The following is a 25,956-nucleotide window of genomic DNA, read 5'->3' as shown; positions in this document are numbered from 1 at the left end:
TCTACAATGAGACCAAAACCGAAGTTATAAAATCCCTAAAGAAAACGGGTAGAATAGCTGTAACATGTGCTGCGTGGACATCTATCACCACTGGATCTTATTTCACCATAACTGTGCATTTTATTGCAGATGAGTAGCAGCAGCTTCTCGTGCTCCAAACAAGAGCACTGAATGAGAGCCTTCTAGTCCACTTGCCACATCACTTCCATTTGTTTTATTAAAAAAGATATTGGAAGTAAATTCATTATGGATCATTACAAATACTTTGTTTTAAAAGTACCAAGTGACTTTAAATAACAATAACACCGAGTCACTTAGTCACTTTAAAACGTATATTGTCTCTACATTCTGTATATATTCTGTGTATATTTTATGTATATTTAATATATTTCAGTTGGTTTTTCTTGTATTTTTATTTACTTTCTGTAGAGTGATTAGCTGAGCCTCACCACAAGCATTTCAATGCATAAATGACATGTTGTGCAAATGACAAATAAACTTGAAACTTGAACTCGAAACTTGAGCTCACACAGTGAGAAAATATACATGCTATATCGAATCGTGAGGTGCCTAGAGATTCCCACCCCTACCACATACATAACATCTGGGTCATTCTCATGTCCATAAATGTTTGAGTGTCATAATGATTATACAGACAAACAATATTCATGTAATTTACTAGATTAGCTGGAGCTCTGTAAAGTAGAGCAAAACATTAAATGATCAATTTTTAAATGTTGAAGTTTTTAGGAATTTAGGAACCCAAATTATCATTACCACCGTATATCTACATGCATGTTTCTCATTACAGATATTTATTTGTTTTACTGTTTTTATTAGAAAAATGGGTTTGTCTTGCACAAGTAAAAAGACAAAAACCTTAAAAGCTGTCAATGTGTTGTGGTAATGAGATAAAATAGCAAAATATTATATTCTATAAAATACATATGCTTTAATAATTAGCTTTAAGACCACAGTTTACAGATTGTGACAAGGAAAGTTGGTTAAAAAAACATTATTTACAGATTTATCCTCAAATCTTCTTGTGTTGCGGTAATGAGAATTTGATCACATACATTTGAAAATCAGGCAGGTTTATTTCTTTTAACCAGGTATCACTGTTTGTATGAAAATAACAATAATTGATTTTTTTTTTTTTTAAAGTAGGTTACCAGTAGTGTTCAATTCATAAAAATAGCCAATCAGGTGGTCCTATGGCGGTCCCTTTCCATTGACTGAAGGGGTAGGGGGAGGTGATAGGTTGTGCAGCATGGGCTGGGCTGCAGTCAGTTACTGTAAACCTATGAAGTGTACCTATATTGTAGTTGTTTCTGATGAAATGGCCATTAAGTACAGGTATAAGGTGTATAAGGTGGGTACCTAATAAACTGGAATCACAGTGCATTATCAGTTATGTATCACTTTCATCTTCTGATTACTCCTCCGGATAGTCCCACTTCCCGGAAGTGACTTATGCATTACGAGGTGTGTACACAACGAAGTATTCAATAGCTACAGCTCTGAGCTGAGTCAGTGTTAAGCTGACTCCTTGTCTGACTGTCCTAAACTCCCTGAGCCTTTGAGCTTCCTGTGAGGACACATGGGTGCTACCGCAGCGATGTCCAGCTGCCCATTCCCAATCAAAATGACAGAGCACAAAACTTCCGCTGAAGCCAAGCTGTCAGCTGTCCTCGTTTCTCCTTTCAAATCAGAGGACATTAGAGGAAAGGCAGAGAGAGAAAGAGAGAGAGAGATTCACCCTGCTGTTTTATCATCTGCATACAGACAGTTCAATAAAGTAAACCCCTCAGAAAGACTCTACATCCAAGAGCAGATAAATACATACTGGAACCTGCTAACAGAAAACTCAGCCAAAATCAGCATTTCTTCTTAATCAACTATTTGAGATTCATATGTATAAAACATTTTCCTTTAGGCTCACCTGCTTGAAGTGGAAACTTCGGCTTATTTAGAAACACAAAACTTTAATTAATTGATCGGGCTTCCTCTGGTGGCTTCCCCCATGTTATTTTTTGTTCCAGGGTGAGTGTCGAGGGAATCACACAGACAAATACAGCCTGAGAACCTTTTTCCTTTTCCACTTATGTAATCAACAACAAGAACACAGAGACTGAAATCCAACCTGTTTCATACTCGCTCTCTGTGTGACCTGTTGCAGCACAACTTGGCTTAAGATATTGTGTTTTGTACATTTTCAGGACAAAATGTTCTGATTTTGTAGAAATCCAGACAACAAGAACAAGGCTAACCTACAATATCAGAAACAATAAAATGGTCTGCTTTTTACAAAAGCTATATGTTTTACTTTTAAAAAGCAGAAAATACATATTTAACAGAAAATTACACAGAAACCTAACCAACAAAACATAGTTCAGTATTTATTATGTCCACTGTTTGCCTTCATTACAGCATCCATTCTTTTTAGGAGACTTGCTTTTTTGATGAAATCTGCAGGGATATTTTTTCACACCTTGAAAGAAGTTGGTTACATTTTCTACTCTTCACAATAGAAATAATACCAAGCACATTCCTGGACTCTGGGGTGGTCAGTCCAACTGACCAACCAGTAACTTCTTTGTTTGATTTGCAGAATTTCTTCTTATTGTCTGTTGCCTTTTCTCAGTAACAGCTTCTTATCAGCTGCACCTCCTTTCAGACTCATAGTGTTGAGTTGTGTTCTCATAGTAGAAGCAAGGAGAGAAACACCTGTGGGTTGATAATAGGTTCTTTAAGTACTGTTTAACTGATGCTGACTTTTTGGGTGGTCTACAAGGTTTGCACTATTGCTAGAGGTCCCATTTTCTATATATCTTTTAATGATTTTTTTAAACTCCAGTTTGGGAAACTCCTGTTTTTTTCACTAATTGGCCATTCCTGTCCTTTTCCTTATGCAATCATAATGAGTATCACTAGGGGACACACTGTAAGTGGGTGGATGTGTATGAGTGTCATGCTGCTCCACACCAGTTAACTCTGTGACATCAGCATCAGATGTGCAGTGGCCTCAGCTGCTCTATTACCTCAGCTCTGCTCATGCATCAGCCCAGTCTTATGATTACAAATTCATGCAAACTTTGAAAAGTTATGATTGGTTATATTTAGGGCTAGGGGCTAGTGTAGTCATTATTTTTCTGAATCACTCTCAATTGTTATAAGTACTATTCATTTTTCACAAAATTGAGTTTGAGTAATTTGATTTTGCATTCCAGACCACTGCCATATTTATGCTGCGTTCCACTGAAGCTCATGAATCTGAATTTCCCACCTACAACTAGGAAAAATCAAAGAAAATGCCACCTCAGTTGGGAATTCCTACTTAGAAAATAAGGATGGTGTTTCAACATGGCTGCTCACACCATCAGCAGTTATACCACTTCTCTACTTTCATATGACATTTGTTTTAGATCAACATACAGACATAAATCTGTAACATTAAACATAAAGTTCACTGTTTTGAGAAGGCAAAAACATTATCAGTCACCACTCCCATCACTAACATTACCTGGATAGCTTGTTGCTAAAAACACTTTCATGGAGGCATCCATGTTTTTCCCACTTCGAAGCTCAAATGCATGGAGGTCGAAAATGATGCATTTCTGAGCCCTGTTTTCCCATTTACAAAGTCGAATGCAGCATTTAAACCAACTAATTAGCTAACAAGACTGAGGCCTAGACAAATCTGATGTGGGTTAGCGCTAGCTAACTGTGTGGATTCTGTTCCTTTTAAGTTTGAATTTATTTCTGGAATTGATGCTTCAAACACAAGAATTTCCTTTCATTTCGTTAACTGACCAAAACTATTATCAATATCATCTATAATACCAATAATACAAATAAAATTAGAAAATAATTTAAACATTTTATTCAAATAATTTGTGCAATTTGCAATTTAGTACAAAAGTGGGTGCATTTATTTTATAGGCACATTAGCATAAACAAATGCTGCAACTATTCCATGTTCCATTTAAAAACATATTACACTGTGCTTTTGATTGATATTACTGAATAAAAAAATAGAACACAACCACATCAAAAACTGCAACAATACAGCGTTTAAATAAGGTGTTTTAGGAAGATAATCACACTTCACAGTCACATCATTCTAGCTCCTTAAAAACACTACGACATTTTGTTTATTTCATATCTTATTCTTTCCAATCATTGTAATTTTAAGACTATAAAGTTTGGTCACCAGGGGGATCAAACTCGCAGCCTTTGGCTCACACGCTACTTGGTGTCTTTTGTTGGCTCCCTTCTAACATATCTGCATGAATTAGGATGTATGTCACGTAAATTATATGTAAATGACATACTGGTAGGCTGGCACTTGATTTCACAGTACTGAAGCTTATTCATCATTTGTGCTCAAATCCCCACCTGTTTCCACGTCATATAAAACTTTCACTAATCAGATGCAGAGTAGTTGGAACATCATTAAAGCCAGTCAGATCTGTGCTCTTTTTTATGCAACTTAGATGAATACAGGCCATTGTTTTCAGAATATTGAAATCCAGCCTGCCTGGTTATTATGTGAATTACAGCTAGCCATATGAGCTAGCCATAAATGTATGACATGTATCACAGAGTACAGGTTGTTCTGAGGGCAGAGTGAGAAAGAAGTTTTCAGCCAAACCTTGAATCTCGGTTAGAACTTCGATTTTTCTGTTGCCCTGTACACCATCATTGTGAGACACTGAATCTTTTGTGCCCTTGGAAAATTTCATTTAAAAAGCCAGTCCTGTTAAGATGTTTTGAAGCTGTTAGTGCTAATATGGTTTCATTCAGCAGCATAGGCCTTGTGGAGGGCTTTCTAAAGTCTCCTTTCTACTGTCCTCAGGGACACAGACATGCCGCTTGGTAAGCAGAATTTTCCCCTTGTGGCTACGCACACGCCCCTGACTGATGATCACGCATTAGCTTGAAATGAGCTTTAATTTCTAATTAGCCATTCGCAGAGGCTGGCTTTGGGCGCAGACTGAGAGGCGAATGGCAAATTCGGTATTTATGGTGACATCTGTCTTTTCCGCAAGTGTCTGCTCAATTACCCCGTCCCACTGCTGCCCCTGCTCTGCCTTCTTCGATTCTTTCTTCCTTCTCTCAGGCCGCTTGCGTAATATGGAAGGTATTTTTAAAAGCCTGATTAGCATAGTCCCTCTTCGACGCAAATTACAGAAATGAGAGATGATATAGAAGCGTGTCAACAATACCTCCACTAAGCCTAGGTCTTAATTTGTATCTTCTCCTGGTTCTCCTTGCATGGCAGGTGAATATTAATGACTCCATTATATTTTGGCAGAAAAGTCTGTGTCCATGATATTATTGCTTCCAGGAAGAATTTCATTCATAGGCCTAGCGTACATTTCTCCTAGGCTACTCGTGTCCCGAAATAGAAACAGACTCATCCTAAAAGCCGCTACCTTCAAACATGAATTATCTATTCTCGCCAAGAGCGACTGACCCAACACAATAACTCACCTTAAGCCAGGAGGCTGCCTGCGAGGATTGAGGAGGCTATTTCTGGAGCAGCAGAGGACTAAAATAGTAACCAAGCACAAAGAATTAGAGATAAAGCCTTAATAACTTTACCTTCAAAACAAGACTTTTAAAAAATTTGAGCTTTTGATGTGTAATACAAAAAGTTCCTACAGATAAATTGGCATACTCACCCAATATAATGACATTCTTAATGTCTTATGGCCATTTTAATTTTAGCTCCAGCAGTTCATTAATATTAAATACTAAGCTTGGGATATTCAAAAAAAGAAAGTAAATTCGAGAGTGCAACAGAATCTCTTGATCCAACCTGTACTTTGAATTAGCACAGCTCAGAACTGTGGTACATTAGCTCAGTAACATAATTAAGGCTTTAGCTGGGGGAATCCATTTCAACACAGGATATTGACGCACAAGACGTATTTAGCCTTAGGGCTGAAGATTAATTAACAGACTCCAGAAGATCCCTCACGAGACAGATATGATTCTTTAACACAATTGCAATCATTCTCAGGAAATTGAAGCTTGGGGAAATGAGCAAAGACATTCAGGTTTGACTGACATGATTGGCTTTATTAATGCTAACACATCCTAAATGGGAACCAGCAAAGCAAGCAATCTGTTGCAGGAATAGTTTGACAAGAAATTGATCAGTAACAGCTTCTTATCAGCTGCACCTCCTTTCAGACTCATAGTGTTGAGTTGTGTTCTCATAGTGGAAGCAAGGAGAGAAACACCTGTGGGTTGTTGATAGGTTCTTTAAGTACTGTTTAACTGATGCTGACTTTTTGGGTGGTCTACAAGGTTTGCACTATTGCTAGAGGTCCCATTATCCAAACTAGGCATGTGCTGGTGTTAAAAATGTGAGTTTCTGCTCCTCCTTCTGCCGTGCTGTGACCATAGGAGGGACTGTATCACATGATCAGATCATGTCGCGGGAGCTTCTGAAAGCTCTTCAGCAAAGACAATGGTATATATAGAACCCTGAACATGCAAAGAACCAATAAGAAAGCATAAAATGTGGCCTGAGCAAAAGCACATTTCATATTTTATAGTTTTTTTGTATTTTTTTCCCAATATGTTAAACTCAGTAAGTAAATAGAAATTAAAATGTAATAAAAAGCCATATTTACATTTGTTTACTGCTAAGAAAGAAGACACACAGCTTATACACAAGTCATTGTGTCTAATTAAAGAATATAGTTGGCCATGGCCATGCCACGCCTTTGGCTAACAGCTCACCCCAGCATTAGCTCACATCTAAACTCTCTCGCTTCCTAACTCCAGTGGCCTAGTTCTTCATGTTCTAATGTATAAACAGGAAGGCAAGTCCCACCTTCACAATAAGAGTCTTTGTCAGAATGAACCCAGAGAATAACTGCTGGAGGACAACAACCCAGAATAAACATAAGACCACATTTCTTGAACACTCTACAATATGTTTTTTCACCAAACTACTCCCTAAGAAATTACATTTATGGTTTATGATCGCTGTATCATTTGCTTTTAGGATCACCCAGGGTGGGTTGAAAATTGGTGCTGCCTTTATGATTACATCTTTATAACATCTGACACTTCAGAGATGTCACGTTGATAAACTTCCTGTAGACCTCCGTGGCCCCCTGACTGATTTTAATAACAGGGGCCATATGGTCAGGTGGAACCCAATAAAAGCCCTGCTGGTGTTTTCTCACTTCAGCTACACCCAACTCAGACCTCACTTCTCACTTGCTGTGGTACAGTAAGTAGAATTTTCCATTAGAACTTTGCTAAATAATAAAGATGGAACAGTAGAAAGCTTGGAACAGTCATAAGACCGGAAGACACCCAGGAAACAAAGATTCATGTGAGTCTGGTCTTGTGGTGATAATAGGACTGAAAAATGGGCCACTTTTGTAATTGCAGCTTTCTGGGCTGTTATATAGAACTCCCTATTGACTGAATTAGCACTTTTTTCTGAAGAGGATTATCTTCCTTTATTAGCAATACAGTCTCATACAAGCTCTTTCTTTTTCACACTATTATTTGGCCAACAAAAGTTTTTAGGTTATCTCTTCAGATAAAGGTGCAGAACTGAAGGTTCAAGGACTTCTAAACTAAGATGTTGATGCTGACGTCCGATCACTCTTGACGGTGGAGCAGAGGGGAGCTGGTGTCTCAGGGTGCTCTCATGCCTGTGCTACCTTCTGGCTCTCCCTTATTAGTATAGGCATTATGTAACTTGTTGGGGCAGAGTGTCTGCTAGCACTGTGATCACCATATACACCATGGGGTACACATTGCACTCTTACACAAAACTAACAATCTTGTTGTCGAGCTGTTGGTGGCAGTGTAGCATCCTGTTGTGGTTCCCCCCTGTCCTCTGAATCTGCTTCGCTGCTTGGGGCCAACTGCATGCGCCTGCCATTTCTAAAAAGCCTCACCTGGATGATACAGTGATTAGGACTAATTACAAACTGGAGGAAATCTCAGAACAAACAATGCAGCGTAAGATCTCAAACCATAATGTCGTTTTGGCCAAGAAGACGTTGTTTTGCTTTGAAACATCATTTTTGTTTGAAGTATACTGCTATGTACATATATGCACATATACAGATGTATTCAATTGGGAGAGACATGTTTAGTGTCAACATCTTCCTTCTTTAGGTCAGTGTTGGAGCTACAAGGCTTCCATTGCTAACCAACACTAAAAGTCAGTAGTCACCCAAATCATTCCTGAATTATACAAATGAACAAAGCTTCACTGTGTAGCTGAATGCTGCTGGCCATTTTAGACAGCAATTCTGCCAAATTGTACCAATATTAAAAAGTGGTATTAATAGCATTGATATTTCTTCTATGTGTAAAGCCCACTCCCAACAATATTTACCATGAAAAAAAGGAAAATTCATAAAAGTAGTTTATAATGTGTTATGGAATTCAGCTTAATGACTGTAAAGTGGTCTATAACATGTTTTGGAATGAAACTTTATGCACATGACTGTATATATATTTATATATATATATATATATATATATATATATATATATATATATATATATATATATATATATATATATATATATATATATATATCAAAGCTCATGTATAACCTATGGACATATGGTTAAATGAAAAACTGTAAATGTAAATGTAAATGTAAAAGTTACAGCATTATTTACGGTTTTACCTTACATAATTCTTCTCTGTTCGTAATGGCAGGCTACAAGGTTACGGTATAGTTGCATATGTTGTGTACTTAGTAAGAAATATGATTATTATGGAAGCTACAAAGTGTAAGATAGGAAAAAAGTAATTATTGGCTGACTTGTGTAGATCTGAGGTTTACTCATTATTGGAGTGCTTGTGTGGGTTTTCGAGCAGATTGAAATACTGTTCATCCTAAATAATGTTTCACATGTCAGGTTTTTCTACACTATGTGCGGTGTAAAACTGCACGTCTTTTTTTTTTGTTTTTTTTGTTATTTTTCTTTTACAAATTACAACATTCAATTTGTTAAAAGCCTATGTTTTCAGTAGGCGGCACATAAACCATTAATATAGCATGGCTTTCATTGCTCATTTTCAGACAGAGGGCTGTAGAAGAGAGTCATCATTCAAAAGAATGAGGCTTGAAAGGACACAAATGGCGTCATACATCATAAGACTTTTTTTTCAAATGTGGCAAAACCTAGACTCCAGACAAGTCCTTTGAGATGCTCTTAGTATAACAGCAGTGGCACCAATGCTGTTATGTGTTGGTCATTTAATGACACTAGTTCACTCTCTCTTTAATACCACTAATTTTAGAGCCAAACAGCTGTCACAGCATTTTGTGTGTGGTCTGTTATAGCTTTGCTGAAACCTCACATATCAACAAATATCAGCTTCAGCACCCATTCAGACATGACCCTCACCCACTCAGCTGCCAACACTACTGAGGATAAAGGTTCAGCTAGAGTGGGAGACAGAAAAAAGGCTGAAGTAGCCAGTTTTGGCCTCTGCCCAAATGGGTTAACAATACCCCTGACATTGAAATGAGTAGCAGACCAAAAATTGCATAGATTTAAACTGCCCTAAGGGCCTGGATGCACTAGAATGGTCCAAATGACAAGAAATTCTGGCCCCAGCAACTAATAAAATGTGATGTTCAGGAAACCCTTACAAAGAGACAAACACCTCCAGACACCCAGCAGTACTTTGAGCAATTCTGGATAAGCACCTATAAGCACATAGACTCATAGCCAGTGTCAGAACAAAACCTCATCTCTCCAGTTTTTCAGTTTTTGATATATTTTGAAAATGCCTGTTGCCCTTTACATTGTGTGTAAATTTCAGGATGAATAAACCAAAAGAAATGGCCCACACTGACTCAGAAAAAAGTCTAGTTCCATTGACATACAGTAAAAATACTGTAATAAAAAGTAAATAAAAGTTTTCCTTCTTCTGCAAAGTTATCATTTTGGAGATATGAGGTTTTGTTCTGACAACAGCGATATGGTACTGTGCAAATGTTATTGTTATATTATTCTTTCGCAAACCAAACAAAGAAACTGATGGTGTTCTCAGAACAATAGACTGACCACTCCAGAGTCCAGACCTCAACATCACTGAATGTGCCTGGAGGCTTTTGGATCGTGAGAAGCAGAAAATGCAGCCAACTTCTCAGACTGAACTTTGGAGGTGTGGAAAAATATCCCTACAGATTTCTTTGAAAAACTGAAAGCAAGTCTCCTCAAAAAATGGAAGCCATAATAAAGGCAAAGAGATAAGTATCGTTGTTGTCCCAAAAAAATTAAGTATCTCCATTTTTGATTTTTATTCTTCTATTTTGTTTGAGCACAGAAGTTGCCCTTTACATTGTGTGAACATTTCATGTGACCAGGCCCTGAACATCCAGTTATAGGCCCCTAGTCTCAAATGTTTGTTGAACCCCTACCTGGCTACCTTTTTTGTGCGGTCAGTGATTTTTTTATGATATTACAGCAAGTTGAATAAGGCCTATGCAGCACCACAATGACAGCACACTAACCACAGCGTTGGCACGTCACCACTATGAGCACATATTTTATTTTCCAATCGAGACAAAAAAGCAGAGAGATTATTCACACATCAATTAGAGCACAGCTCAACATAAACCCAATTACCAATGCAACACTTTCTTAATTTCTCATCCGTTTTTGACAAGCAAAACATTAGCCCTAATGAAGATGACATATATTAAAATTGGACAGCTTAAAGGTACATGAATACGAAAAAAGCAGGAAACTTTAAAACCCAAACCATCAAGCAGCCTAGCTAAAGCGCACTGCAATGGTGAATGTAGAAATGTTTGTTTTTTTTTTCATTTATATCTTACCTGATGACACAGGTCACTGCCGACAAGCACAAATCAACTTTTTAACTTGGGTTTTTGACATTTTACATTTGGCTTTGGATATAGGCTATATAGCTTCTGCTCTGTCAAAGTTTTTACAGATCCCTCAGGCACATCTTTTGAATACCTGGAGCTTCATATTCAAAGTATATTCACAGGGATGCTAGCTCAAGTTGCCCCCTTTGTGGCTTGGGCCCCTTGGCATGCGCCCATGAAACCCATTGGATGAGCCAGGCCTGGTGATTATTATATGTTTTCTGCTTTTTCCTGACAGCAAAAAATTAATTGATTGAAAATTAAACAAAAGATGGGCTACAATTACCGATTATAGTTCTGTTCTATAGTTCTCTGCATAATTTGTTAACCCCTTTAACCCTGTTTACCCCCACACTTACAAGATCACCACAGAGCAGGTATTATTTGTGTGCTGCATCATTCTCAGCATTGGAGTGACACTGACATGGTGGTGGTGTGTTAGTGTGTGTTGCACTGGTACAAATGGATCAGATACATTAGTGCTGCTAGAGTTTTTAACACTCACTGTCCACTCTATTAGACACACTTACCTTGTTGGTCCACCTTGCAGGTGTAAAATTAGAGACAGTATTATCTGTTGTTGCACAGTGTTAATCATCCTGTAATTTTTCATCAGTGTCTGATCCACTCTTACCAGCGCAAAACTCACTAACACACCACCACATCAGTGTCACTGCCATGCTGGGAATGATCCACGACCCAAATAATAAATGCTCTGTGGTGGTTCTGTGGGGGTCCTGACCATTGATGAACAGGGAGAAAGGGGGCAAACAAAGTATGCAGAGATAAAGATGAACTACAATCTGTAATTAGATTCACAAAGTACACCTACATGGTAAGTGGAGCTGATAAAATGGACAAATGTTGCAGATGCAAGCTAGGTATAACTAACAAAGTGGCCAGTGGTTGAATATTACAGGTATTTTAAAATGGCACAAATCAGAAAGTGCTATTTAAGACAGTAAGATTCTGAAAGAAAGATGTCACTCTGTCTATTTATTTGATATGCGCCTTCTCTCTGAGAAGTCCATAAAGCATGACTCATGCGTTTACATATCTATAGCCCTTGCTGGCCTATATAAACATTTCAAAGCCCAGTGTTTTAACCTTGAGTGGTTACAAATGGAAAATTCATAGCATACTAATTTTCTCCACATATAAGGTAGGGAGGAGTCCATTAGTCCTCAGTATGAAAGCATGGCTGCTTTATTGCAAGAGTTTAAAACACAGCGCAGTGTATCCCTGAGTAATTATGCCTTTCACAACGGCATATCTTTCGCCTCCTGCCTGAGAGGAGAGGAGGAGATTCTGAATGGATGCTATAGCAGTGCGGAGCCTCAGATGGCTGTTGCCGTAGCAACATGGGGCGGGCAAGCAGAGAGAGAGGGAGGTATAAAACCACCGCCGGTCCCTGACTGAGACTCAGAAACTCTGAAGCTGCCTATCAACAAAAACCAAAGCAGTGCCAAGACCAAGGCTGTCACATTCACTCTTGCACCCGTGAGGCTTCACCCGGAGAAGAAGGCGCTCTGTTATGCTGAGGCCCAAGGATCTGTGCCAGGGCTCTGGCACTAAGACCTTCCTGGACGCCATGAACAACGGCAAGGTGCACCTGGCCCGCTTCGTGCTGGATGCCCTGGATGGGCGGATCATCAACTCGAAGACGGAGAGCAGCCGCACACCACTAATGTTCGCAGTGTGCCTCCAGGACCACGGCACCAGGTCCAAGTTCACCCATCTGCTCCTAGAGAAAGGAGCAGATGTTAATAGCCGAGATGAGCATGGACGCACGGCGCTCAGCCTGGCCTGCGAGCTGGGTCATCTGGATGCCGTTAAGATCTTGGTGCAGTTCAACGCTGACCCTGAGGTCAGCGACAGCTGGGGCAACACTGCCCTGATGTATTCTGCCTACGGAGGGCACAGCCAGGTCCTGGAGTTTCTGATCAGGGCTTTCAAGAGGCTTGGGTTGAAGCTGGACCGCACAAACCACGCAGGGCACTCTGCCATCCAGGTAGCCGACTACTTAGGACATATCCAGTGTGTTCAGGTGCTCAGCGGCGTGGGGAAGAAGGGGGTGAGCTCCATCGAGCAGGCTGAAGAAAAAGATGAGGAACAGCAAGGAGAAACTCCCCAGCCCAATCGTCTCCCAAAGCAAATCCTGGAGCGATTCTCAAAGCAGTTCCATGGTAAGAATGAAGAACCACTGCCAGCTCTGTTTCAGAAGCAGATGTGGATTGGGGATGGTAACAATGAAAAGAGGCGCTTCAGTCAGCAGCAGTCACCCGACAGAACGAACCCAAGCCACCACCAAAGTTTGAGCAGATTCTCAGAGAGGCGGTTCACGGAGGACGAACAACATGCCCTGTTCACCTCAAAGCAGATCCAAAACTCTGCACTAAGAGAGGTTGGTGCCACAAGAAAGCTTAACTTTAACTCTCAGAAAGTGGACGACGATATGAGGGATAACACACCCATGTGGGGGAAAGCAAAGTCGTTTAACCTGGACCTCAGGACAGGCAGAAAACAGTCCTACCAGGGAGAGATGCGAGACATGAACCAGACAGCCAGCAAACTCAAACGAGCCTCACTTCAGGATGAGAAAGCTCTCATTGCCAAGTTTCACTGCCACAGCAGCACTTCCTCAAAGGCAACATACTTTGAGAAACTGGCCAAACCGTCGACAGAACTTCGAAATGGAGGCGAAGACAGAGACTCAAAGCGAGGCACTGCCTGCAAATCTGGAAGGCACAACAAGCTGCTGTTGGGTAGGGAGGAAATGGCACCAGAGAGAATTAAAGCTCGGCCTCAGGGCTTTGGTGGACTTGGGACCAGGCTGCTGCGACGGTTCACAGCACCTGAGTTCATGAGGTTGGTCAGGGACTGCCCTTCTGCCACGGGCTCCAGCAAAGGGAAGATTGCTCGATCAGAGACATTCCCTCTCTCGCACACCCATAAGATGGTCAACAGCCAGCCCAGTGTTGACAGCATCAGCGGTGTGAGGTGTGAGTTTGAGGGCAGTCCTCCTGTGAGTCGTCCTACTCCACATTGAAGTCATTTTAGTGGCCATTGGGTTGCAATAACCCAAAAACAGTTCTACAGGGATCACTTGCAGGGATGTCATTTGAAGGCACTTATTTCAAGCTACGTTAGGCAGTATCAACAAGGTAAAACCTGCTGCGTAGTTGTGAAGTTGCCTAGGTTACCAGTGTATATGAACTTGAATATAATGAATATGTAACAATATGTAAATTTGTCAGTTGTGTGTGTGTGTGTATGTACATGCATTAGTGTCTGCTTCAGTTTCCTGAAGTCAGAATGAAAGATTTTTTAAAGCACTTTTATGCCACAGGTTTATATAAATTTGTCTAAAACTTAGTGTTTGCTTTGGTCTTTAGAAGACAGACTTATTTATTTGTGTATTTATATATTTATTTACAATTTTATGCCCCAGGCTTATGTAATATAAGCTGTCTAAATACTTTGTGTTTGAAATTTTCTTTGCAGTTTTATGCCATAGGTAAGAAAACTTTCTAATGTAAAATTGTCTAAACTTTCTAACTGCTATTTCTAATCAGTTATAATAACTATTCATTTAATTTACTGAGTTCTTGTAATTAATGTAATTTACAGTCCATTCTCTTTACAAGTTTTCTGTGCAATCAAGGCTTTAAATGTGTTGATATACTGCATTGTATACATTACTGTTTTATGTATGTATGTTATGTATTTTGCTTAATTTGTTTACAGATAAAAGAAATATTGTGTGTAAAATGAACTCCAAACCTTGTTAAATTCAACTGGAACGAACATGCAGCAAGCGTAAGTGCATAGCTGTGATCCTGTGAAGCTTTCCTTTGCATATTTAACTATGCATATTGCGAATGTCAATCATTTCTATTCTGTAAATAAAAGTTAAAAACACATATCCAGTACACCTTATTGCATACATTTGTGTGTGTGAGCAAGAGAGAGAGAGCAAGAGAGAGAGACGGGGCAGATAAAGGTCAGACCACTGCACTGCACCTGAATATTTAATACGCATCCTTTATTCATTTTACAAAATTAAAATTATGTTTCATTTCTCTTTCATTATGAACAACTGACATACAAATACAACCACAATGATTCGTGTCAAATTGTTGAAAGAATTCAAAGGTGACGTACAGAATGTACTTAGCTGGTGACAGACCATTCAGCATGAACCAAACCAGTGTGCTTTACCTACACAAACGTAAACACAATCACAATCTCACATATTTCCATAGCAGCACACGCACACTCACCTACTGGAAAAAAAAAAATCCATAACTTGTTAAGAAAGTAAGTCAGTCACAGTACAACAGGTTGGATGTGGAAATGCCAACATGTATGTTACATTCCAGGTGTAAACATACCACACATACACACTGTAAACAAACATACTGAAGCCAGATGACTTATTTCAGGTTCTTTTTTTTCACTCAGTAAATCAATAATAATGATCAGAATGCAAATACAGTATCAACTCCTAACATGATTGTATGTACATAATTCCTTCCTTGGTTGTCCATTTCAAACTCAAATCCTTTGAAGCTGAGATGCAATATTTACAATTTGCACATTTTACAAACAATTCACAACACCTTTCAGAAAAGCAGGTGGGTCAGTCCATTGAAAAAAAGAAGAAAATCAAAAAAACTCAAACAAACAACAAAACAATAAATAGCTAAATAATTATTATATATTCAGTTGGTTCCAATGGCTCATTAAAAACAGTTGCCACCACAGTAGCAGAACGACAGTCGACGTCAATGTTGTAATGTTTATCTCAAGTCATTTCGCAAAACTTAAAATCAGCCTACATGTGCCACTGCATAGGCATGCAAGTTGATCCTGGACAAGGTGCAGTAGTCTCTCTGTGCTAAGAACACTGGTAAAATATCGACCTACAGCTTCATTCTCCCTCTGAGTCGCGATAATAAGGCTTCTCGCCTAAAAATGAAAGAATGACTCTAACACTTTCAGCTGAAGATATTAACACTCTCAAATTGTCTAGGCTGCCATTTAAGCGTTTGTCCTCAGTGTGACGTCCTCTGGACAAAGTACATTTGTCATCATCCTGTGGCGTAACTTCCTCCCACTCTACTGATGCCAGTAGCCAACAGCAGTCATCATCATCCTGAACGCACAAGGACAAAAGTGCTTGAAGTTTCTGTTTTTTCAAGTCCGCAGCTGCGTAACAACCTCTTCTGCTTGCCACTTTGCACCCAGGACGTACTTATGTAGGTCTGGGGCTCAGGGAGCCTCTGGGCGAGGGAGCCTGGGGCTCTGCAGTGGTGTAGAGACAGCCTACAGTGGGCATAGTGCTGAGGAGAGAGGCAATGGGGGGCTCAGCAGCGGGACATGCGCTTGCGATACTGCTCCACTAGGGGCACTAGGCACTGCGGAGAGCTGCTCTGCAGGAGGAAAGGGTGCTCGAGGAGGTCAGTGGCGCTTGCCCGCTCCAGTGGGTCTCTGGTCAGCATGCGATCCAGGAAGTCCTTCAGCACTGGAGACACCTTTGAGAAAAGAGCATTTTAAGACAGCAGTATAGCTTGTTTGCGGTGACTAATGAGATGCTGAGTTTATATACATTTATATAATAATGTTTACACCATTGTCATCAGTAAAAGTCACAGTTGTTGCCGTTGCTTGCAAAAGCCTGGTGAAATTTGATATTTCATTCAGAGCACACTGAAACAAGCAGATAAATACTGTCAGAAGTGCACATTCTCAACATTCAATCAATACCGTTTTTGCTTTAGTAGTTTGGAAAGGAGATATTTTGTTTGGATTTAAATTTAATGTTATTCCACATAGAGTCTTGTTTATCACTAAAGAAAAAAACATACTTTATATTTTGATTTATTTTTGCCATATTTATATGTTTTTGTCATTCGAAAAATGGGAAAAAAGTGCACCTGTGTGTGTGTGTGTGTATATGTGTGTGTGTACCTGTTGAATGTTGCGGATGGTGGGTGCTGGCTCATCTCTCAGCCTCTTCATGGCAGCCACTGGAGTTTCACTGAAGTATGGAGGCTCTCCGTCCACCATCTCTACCACCATGATGCCCATAGACCACACGTCCACCTGAGTCAGATTTCACAACACAGCAGTTTTAGATAAGCCATACAAACCATACAGACAGTATGATAAACATAGACTGCGGAGCATTCAGATGTTTAAAACACACATAACAAGTAAAACCCTCTCCTGTTCAAATGTAGTGTGTGAAAACCACATATTTACATGTAAAGATGTGAATAATTTGTCATCATGTGACATGAAATGGCATGTGATTGCATGTTTTTTTACATAAATGTGAAAAAAACATGGTGTTAACATTAACAACTTCTAAAGCTTAGGCCACATGTTAATAAGGCATAGTTGTAGTTGTAAATAGCGTGTATGTTTAAGGTAGTTGTAAGTTATTACACAACTATGTAAGTATGTAGCAGCCAAGCTATTCTTCCATGTATTTACTGCTGTACCATGTCATGTTGAGATTCATTACCTCAGTGCCATATGGTGACTTTGAGATAACTTCAGGGGCCATCCAATATGGAGTCCCTACCAATGATTTCCTCTTGGGAATATCTTTGCTGATCTGGGCACAAAACCCAAAGTCTGACAGCTTGATCTAAATTGGAAAGAATCACACTGTTATCATTCACTGTTGCTGCACGCAAACATCACTTTTACATTTTTCACATGATCCATGAACCAACTCTCTTTTTGTATTTAGAGAAGATAAGCAGGAAAGAGCCAGAGGACGGTGAACTCACCCTTCCATCCAAGGAGAGCAGGATGGAGTCGCTTTTGATGTCACGGTGGATGACACCCTGCGAGTGGAGGTAAGCCAGCGCCTGCAGGACAGCCTCACATACTGTGGCAATCTGCTCCTCGCTCAGCCTGCGCAGGCAGTATAGCTCAGTCAGTACAGCAGATCACAGTCTAAACTTGGCAGCTGATCCTAGACCATGTGAACTCCATATCTCCCACTGGTCTAAGGGTATACTGAGACGTCAAATCGATGGTTTATTTAAGAATTAAGACGTTTTAAAAGATTTTTTTATCCAAAATGTAGTTCATTTAAGGCACGCTTTCTGTCCGAAAGCTAACAAGTAATGCAAGATTATAGCAACCAGTTTAGCATAATGAAAACTAAATCACACATTGTTAGCGTTGGAGGTAATGTGGTACAAAGTAATGTGCTACTGTAATGTGAGATACAGTTTAGCATCATGAAAACTGTATCACAGATGTATCAAGAATAGCATAAATGGCTAATGAAGATGGAAGTTGCTCAAGTAGTTATTTAGCCTTACAAATGATCTTTTTTACTACATCTTCATGACAATCATGATAATCACTCTGAGCCTTAATTTCTAAGGCCTGTTCTGAGGCCTGTTGGTCATTTCTGTTTATTTCATGTAAAAGCAAAGGGACATTTTATTTTATATAAGCAAACAAATGAAGTAGTCCATACGCTCACAGCGAGGAAAGTAAAATAAGGTAGACATGCCCTGTTCCGATATGCCAACTGCCTTCCAACATTTTGAGATGTATCCAGTTCATTTGCAGTCCAGTACCTGACAGTTAGGTCAGCATTTGTCCCATTAAAATGCCAAAGACAATTTGGTGTTGAGTGCTTAAAGAAAAGAGAGTGTTGGTGATACAGGCTACAGAATGCCACAGTCACTCCATGTAGTGTTGAACTGGCTATTTTCGCTTGTGAAAACAGTGCAACTCATACTTTAGAACAGGAAAAACATATTTTTCAGGCTAACTGAGTCTCCTTCATGTCATCACAGCACTGACAAATCCAATTACGTAACTGAATCACTGTCCCCCCTCCACAGAAGTGGGGGTTACATGTATACAGCAGCATTAGAGGGAACAGTGACTGTCTACATTCCCACACAGCCTCATCAGAAGCTGAGTTAACAGTATACTGGCCCCTTGTGGTCAAGATAAGCTGCTACAACAAAGGTGCTTAAATCCAAAACGCCGTCAGGGACACCTTAAATAAACCCTGCAATATGACATCATCACCCAGAAACCCTCAGGTGCTGTTTACACACAGTGAATAAAGGACACAAATCTTCCAGAACGGTCAGTCATTTTTAACAGGCTGAGGTAGAAGTAAAATTAGCATTGGGTTTAGTAGATTTTAACTCTGATGTCAATGAAGTGGCACTAAGTCTTTGGGAAATAATTGTTTCTCCAGAGCTAAAATATATGTAGATCAGTGTCGGATACATTTGATTGTTATATCAAACTGATACATGATGGCATATATACTGTAGCCACATTTAGACAATGGGCTACTGTGCTAAATTATCTGCAATTTTACAGCATTTTTAATCCTACAGAAATGTTAGATGTTATATTGCCCTGTAATGGTAATCCTGATAGATTCAGTCCTCATTTCTACAATGTATTAATGTGAAAATTATGTATCAGCATGAGCAGATACAGATGTATGCATTAAGCTTTGTTCATTTTCTAAGTGAAAATAAGCAAACAAATCCTCTACAGTAAAAAAAAAGTTAGATGTGGCAATATACTCCAAATTAGAGCACAAGTTCTATTTAGTTGTTGATTTTAACATGTTGGGAAAGAAATGAAACATTTTAAATGTGGCATAACTTTTGTACATGCCACAGTATAGATTTATTTTTTATTTTCTTTGATATGTTAAATGCAGTATATAAGCAGTAACAGTGCATTAAAATGTGCAGAAGTGTGTTCTCTGTAGAGGATATGTTAACTTATTTTCACTCAGAAAATCAACCAAACATGTCATTTGACCACAAGTGCCCAAACTGTTATACAATTGTATGTACACTAAAAATATTAGATAATGGCATCGCTCACATTTAAGTACAACTGCATCCCTACCATCTCTGGTTCCCTACAGAACCATTTTTGTAAAAGAGATGTGAGTTTAAAGAAACTTTTGGAAAAAAACTCCACATAATGTAAAAGTGCTACACTAATTAAAATCTTTTCCTAGCACTGTATGTTTGTGCCAAGAACCATTCAGGAACCTTTATTTCTAACAGTGTAGCATCTTGAGGGTTATATTCAATGCTGATAAGATAATAATTTTAGACTTTGTTAAATCAGCTATGAGAGCAGGTTCTGGTTTTTGCTTTAACTCTATGTGATGCCTTACCTGGTTTCAGACACTATGTTAGTGAGAGCTCCTCCCTGGAGATACTCCATAATGACCCAGAGTTCCTCCTCCACCAGCGCACTCTTAAACATCTCCACCACATTCTTATGCTGATAGTCCCGCATGATCACCACCTGCAAACACAAACACAATTGTTTAGTCAGTCCAGAAGGGCAAGAGAATTCATATGCTGTAATTATTATTATATAACAGGTATTTTGAAGGTTGCAGCCATGTAAATGAGACACAGCCAACATGTCAATAAAGTTTAAATATATTAGAAATAATAGAAAAGTGAGAAAGAATTCATGAAGTAGAAGTAGTGAAGTATACTCCATGTATAATGTAGGCCCCACAAGTCAGCATTGCTAGGATGTACTGGTTAGCCATCCCTGATATAAGTACACCAGTTATACCAGTTTGCCAGTGAGTAAACATCTGTAGCTGTGTCCAGTAAAGGACTTGCAACTGAAATGACCTTCACAGGAATTAGTGTCTTATATATGTCTAGTTTACTATAGTTCTATATAGTACTATATATTACTATATGTTCTGTAATCTTTATCTCTAAAAGAGATAAATGTATGTACAGGAATATACCAAATAATGTCTGTTCACAACAGCTACTGTGATTTTAATGCTACAGAATTACAGTAAAATTACTGTACAGTGTATTGTACATTTACAGTGATGTATAGAAACTTAACATTGTGCGACAGTTCTAATAATAGATCCTTCAAACTCAGACATTTTATTTACAAAAGTGATTCTTTTAAACAACTATTGACCAAAAGTTTCTCAAACTGGTCTTCAGGGTCCCAGAACGGTCCATATTTTTACTCAATTCATGTATGTTGTGAGTAGGAATTAAGTAAAAATGTGGAGACCAAAGGAGTTCTTTTAGTAGTTCTTCTATGTCTGTCTAAAGACTTTTTTCTGCATCTTTTTTTTTATAAAATAAGTTATATGACTATGTGAGTGAGGAATTGAAGTGTAATCCTTCATATGGGCCCTTGCAATTGAAATGAGATTTAAATCAAATTTATTAATTGAGATATGAGTTATTATTCAAATAAACTCATTTAAGGGATTTAATTACAAGACATAGCAACTTTCTAACAAGACATACCAAATTCCTCCCAGTTCACTATAAAGAATTCCTTACCTCATTGAAGAGCAGTTCCCGCCTCTGCTGCCTCCTCAGGTCCATCATTTTGACTGCCACCAGCCGGCCGCTGTGTTTCTCGCGAGCGATGCACACCACCCCGGTGGAGCCCTCGCCAATCTTCACAAAGTTCTCCAGGTATGAACGTGGGTCACCCTTGTCCACCACCATCTGCAGCGCTGCTTTGAACTGCTCATGGGTGACTTTGGGTGGGTCAGGGGGCGGGCGGGGTGATGGGTGCTGTGGGGGTCTGAAGGCAGGGGAACATGTCCCAGGAGGGCTGGTTGCTAAAGATCCAGTAGGCGAGGGGCGTGGCTGTGAGGGGCTGTCCTGTCTGGGGTAGAGTCCGGGGTTGGGGCAGCCTGAGTGCCTGAGGAAGGGGTCAGGGCCGGCTGGGCGGAAGCTGATGTTGGGCGAGAGGCCGATGGTGTAGCTGGAGGACGAGCGCACCGTCCTGTGTGGCCGTGTGGCGCTCACCAGAGGACTGCTGGCCCCGCTGTGGAAGAAACCTGGCTGTGGCCTCAGAGCGGTGTCCGCCTGGACCTTCAGAAAGAAAGGCAAATCAGCGCTATCATAAGAAAACCTCGTAACTCAAGGTGATTTGGTTTTGTGTTCTTTTTTGCACTATTTGAAAATTCCTCTGTACCATAATGCTTATTTACACTGCTGTACCAATGTCAACAAATGTTCATATCATCCCGTAATATTCGGTATATATTATATTATAGTGTATTATATTATATTATACTGCAATTGTACAGTCACTCCTACTGTATAGACATTTACTGCATATCTACACATATTCAATCTCTTTATAAACTCTCATGTTGGTTCTTCATGATTCTTTCTTATTCTCTATTGTCTTTATTGTATTATTTTATTTGTCCCTTATATTTGGTAATAGTCTGTGTGGTTGTCTAGTCAGTTCCATATGTTACGTCATACATGTGCGCATTCTCTACTTAGAAACACAAATGTGGTGTCGCGATTGAATGTCCAGAGTGCACTCTTTCTACAGAATTTCTCTGCTTGTTTCTGCTTCTAAGAATTCATATATAAATTACATGCTTACATGCTTTTGTTATCACTAGCAGTAACTGTGACTTCTAATGGTTAAACACTAAAAACCTATCAGCGAGTCAAGACTCTCCTTCCTCATTCCGACAGGGCTTTGGCATATCTTGTTAGAGATTTGGTATATCTTGTAATTACCCCTTAACCCTTTACTGTATGGTGTTGCCATATGGCATCAATGCTTTATTTTTGCCTGGCCACAATATAACTACAATGTATATACAATATACATTTTTCACACACACATCACATGGTGAGGCTAAGCCTCCAAAGCACTCTCAAACTGTGGGAGGTTACATTTTTTTTCATAAATAAAACCAGCTTAGATTTGATCAATTTTGTATAAAATGGCACACTGTATATGAATGTATAAACTGCCTGGTGGTGCAGTGGGCAGTGCTATTGCCTCACAGCAAGAAGGTCCTGGGTTTGATTCCCCAGCTGTGCGCCCAGGGGCCTTTCTGTGTGTAGTTTGTATTTTCTCCCCACGTCTTTGTAGGTTTCCTCTGGGTGCTCCAGTTTCCACCCACAGTCCAAACACGTGCAGTCAGGTGATGCAGTAAAGGTTTAAAATCTAAGGGCCTGCATTTGGGCCCACATTTCAATTTCCCACTCTTATAACTATATATGAGTTTGTAATAACTTGGTATTAGTTTCATAGAAATCACTGAATAAATAATTGTAGTTAATAGTGGTTACTGCATAATAGGCCAACTTCATAATAAATCTAGAGATTAAAGGATTAATAGAAGAACAATTTTTCTTTGTCTTGTACAGTCATTGTTTCCGAAATGCCAGGTTTTATATACTATAGCACTGAAATGTTGGCTGCTGACCTCTAGCCAAGTGCTCTGCAGTATAGCTGCATGGTAAAGAAATACTGCCATCATCTCATTCTTTGTCTTCCCTTGTATTCTGCTAGCATGCTGCGCTTTAAACATTTACTCTCAGGAGTGTGTGAGGGCTTCTAAAAATAGCCTGCTAGCACCACAGGGACATTGCAGGTCTAAATGCTTTGCGTCACATTTTATCACCTTGAGAAACCATCAAAATTAATTAAACAAGTTTACACAGATTGTGGAGTGTGTCGGCATACTTTATCTTCAGAGACACCAGCAATATAGACTACACTGTAGATAGGAATTAAACCCTTACAGCTCACACTGAAGATGCAAAATAGATGATCTAAAAGATTACTTCAGAGTTACAGTACTGTTCTGTTGCATCTAATGCACATTTGAGTTGTTTTATATAGGATGTGTATATGAATTCTTGTTTTGTAACATAATTAAATGCATATAATTGATCCACTACATGACTTGCAACTGGGTATTATATGTGTATATGTAAACCTCAATTCCAAGAAAGTTGGGACAGTATGTGAAATGCAAATATCAGTACAAGATTGGTAATGTTTTATCTTATTAACTTCATTGTTTTTGCAAATGTATGCTAATTGTGAAAATGATGCAAAAAGCACTTTCCAAAAAAGGGGGCAATTTAAGATTAGGACTGTAATGAAATGTTTAAAAAACATCTTAAACGGGTGATGCATTATTCTTGGGTCTAAAAGGAGCTTCCAGGAAAGGCCTAGTTCTTTATAAGCAAGGATGGGTTGAGGCTTGCCACTGTGCAAAAATGCATCAAACAGTTTGAAAACAATGTTCCTCAATGAGCAAGGATTATAAGTATTTCACCCTCAACAGTGCATAACATAATGAAAAGATCTAGAGAATCTGGAAAAATCCCTATGTGAAAACCACATTCCTAAGACAGCACTGCATAAAAAAACATTCTGCATGCTTCTGTGATGGATATCACCACATGGGCTCAGTTAAATTAAAACTGTATTATGCACAGTGAAAGTCATATGTCAGCAATGTCCAGAAACGCCGCCAACTTCTCTGAGCTCAAACTCATCTAAATCAGACTGATGCACTGTGCAAACATGTATTGTGGTCTGACGAGTCAACCTTTCAGAGTTTGTCGAATTAATGGACGTCATCTTCTTCAGTTGAAAGAAATAAAGGACTATCCAGATTGTTACCAGTGTAAGGTTTAAAATCCAGGGTATGTCATAGTAAGGAGGGTTATTAGTGCCCATAGCATGCTCAAATCTAGAACAAATGGTATCTTCAGTCCTAAACCAGGGGTCAGCAACCCAAATGTTAAGAAAAGCCATTTTCTCCTTACAATAAATTCAAACCACCTTGGGAGCCACAACATGGTATGTCCATTTTACCATGTTGGCTGTAAATATGTCTCAGTATGTGCTAATGTCCTAGTATAGGCTAAAATATTTTATAAACAAAAATGCAGCACTTAATTTGCTCTGTTTTAAGCTGTAGTTCACCTATAGCCGTTTTCTTGCATCTCCGGTAGGAAGCATTTTTGCAAAAGTGGAAGAGTTTCTTATAAAATGTGTCTCAACATTTTCAGTGTCTCATTCACCAGCTTCTTGTTCGAATTGTCTTGTTCCACCTTAAATTGTGCCAGTGGCGAGGTGAGAATGTAACTACGGCACCATTTAAGGTGGAACGGGACAATTTGAAGAAGAAGCTGACTTCAGCTTTGTGACTTCTTAGTGTTTGACAGGTTCTTGTTGCAGATTAAATGTATCAGAAAACCAGCTGAGTGCTTATAAAGGCAAACAAGTCCATTTGTCAAATTGTCAGTGTTCATGTTCACAGTCTTTTAGTTAGTTGCTAGCTAGGCAAGACTGTTGTCTGTCGCTATGTGACCAGCAGTCTGCGCACCAATCTTTATAAAGTAAAACATCAAAAATAAAGTTAATACAGGCAAAACAGAATTCACTAATCACTGCTTTCTGTTTTTATTAGCGTTTCACATAGTGTCTCAACTTTTTTGAAACTGAAGTTTGTAAATATGAATTCAGCTAAGCCTGTTACAGCTTCATTTCAGTATATTGTTTAAATACAGTATTGGCTTCTTCCTTTCTGTAGCTGGAACTTCTTCACAGCAGTTCTGTATTTGGCAGTTTCTCTAGATGTTAATCTCATCTTTTATGCCATTTTATCATATTAGAACTTTCAGGTTTCTGATATTTGACTGCTTCTTGTGGTGCGACTTGCTGTGCAAAAAAAGTGTGAAAATAGTGTTGCAGCATCCCTTGTTAATTTCAAGCCATATAGAGCATGTGCATAGCCACTTAAACATATGCAGTGTTGGCAACACGTTTAAGTAAAAACTTTCTCGGCTCCTGTTTGGAAGGTGTAACGTCAGCTATCTGACCTTGGCTGTTCCCAACTCTTATGCTTATGTCTGTTACACTCACGTGACAGTGACTTATACTCCTGTCAGGGCTATTGCTGACACATTTCCACATCTCCTCTGTTGCCAAATGTACATTTGCAAGTGATCTGCATTTTCTAGAATCTGCAAACAGTTAAACGTGGAGCTACAACTCATGAACATGAATTCATTTTCTTCCACTTTTTTCACTTTGACCACATTTTAGGCTTTGTTTGAAGACACTCTACTCTTTCAGCAGACAGAGATTCAAACCTTTGATGCTGAGGTTACAGATGCCACTCACGTTATCCTTCTGCTTCATGTCGAACTTTTCCTGAATTCTTTATGTAGTTTGGTTA

The 25,956-nt window shown here is 39.2% G+C and overlaps 2 protein-coding genes across 2 annotated transcripts in view; one reads left to right on the top strand and one right to left on the bottom strand.

The window, feature by feature from the left end:
- Nucleotides 1-12,239: 12,239 nt before the first annotated feature.
- LOC118824116 (ankyrin repeat domain-containing protein 50) lies at nt 12,240-14,830 on the top strand. The gene has a single exon (XM_036594066.1). It carries the CDS (start codon nt 12,442-12,444, stop codon nt 13,954-13,956), a length of 1,515 nt encoding a protein of 504 aa, XP_036449959.1. The 5' UTR covers nt 12,240-12,441; the 3' UTR covers nt 13,957-14,830.
- Nucleotides 14,831-15,630: 800 nt separating this feature from the next.
- LOC118824130 (serine/threonine-protein kinase PAK 4) overlaps nt 15,631-25,956 on the bottom strand; it is a 38,415-nt gene continuing 28,089 nt past the window's right edge. Inside the window, exons 4-9 of the mRNA XM_036594089.1 lie at nt 21,272-21,814; nt 20,107-20,240; nt 17,711-17,837; nt 17,440-17,565; nt 16,881-17,015; nt 15,631-16,444 (exon numbers count right to left, since the gene is read on the bottom strand). Of these exons, the coding sequence (XP_036449982.1) occupies nt 16,277-16,444; nt 16,881-17,015; nt 17,440-17,565; nt 17,711-17,837; nt 20,107-20,240; nt 21,272-21,814 (1,233 nt within the window). The 3' untranslated portion in view covers nt 15,631-16,276. The remainder of the gene's footprint in view (nt 16,445-16,880; nt 17,016-17,439; nt 17,566-17,710; nt 17,838-20,106; nt 20,241-21,271; nt 21,815-25,956) is intronic.

Source organism: Colossoma macropomum, unplaced genomic scaffold (genome assembly GCF_904425465.1).
Source record: "Colossoma macropomum unplaced genomic scaffold, Colossoma_macropomum, whole genome shotgun sequence".
Taxonomy (NCBI): domain Eukaryota; kingdom Metazoa; phylum Chordata; class Actinopteri; order Characiformes; family Serrasalmidae; genus Colossoma; species Colossoma macropomum.
This window is presented reverse-complemented; position numbering and strand designations above follow the sequence as displayed.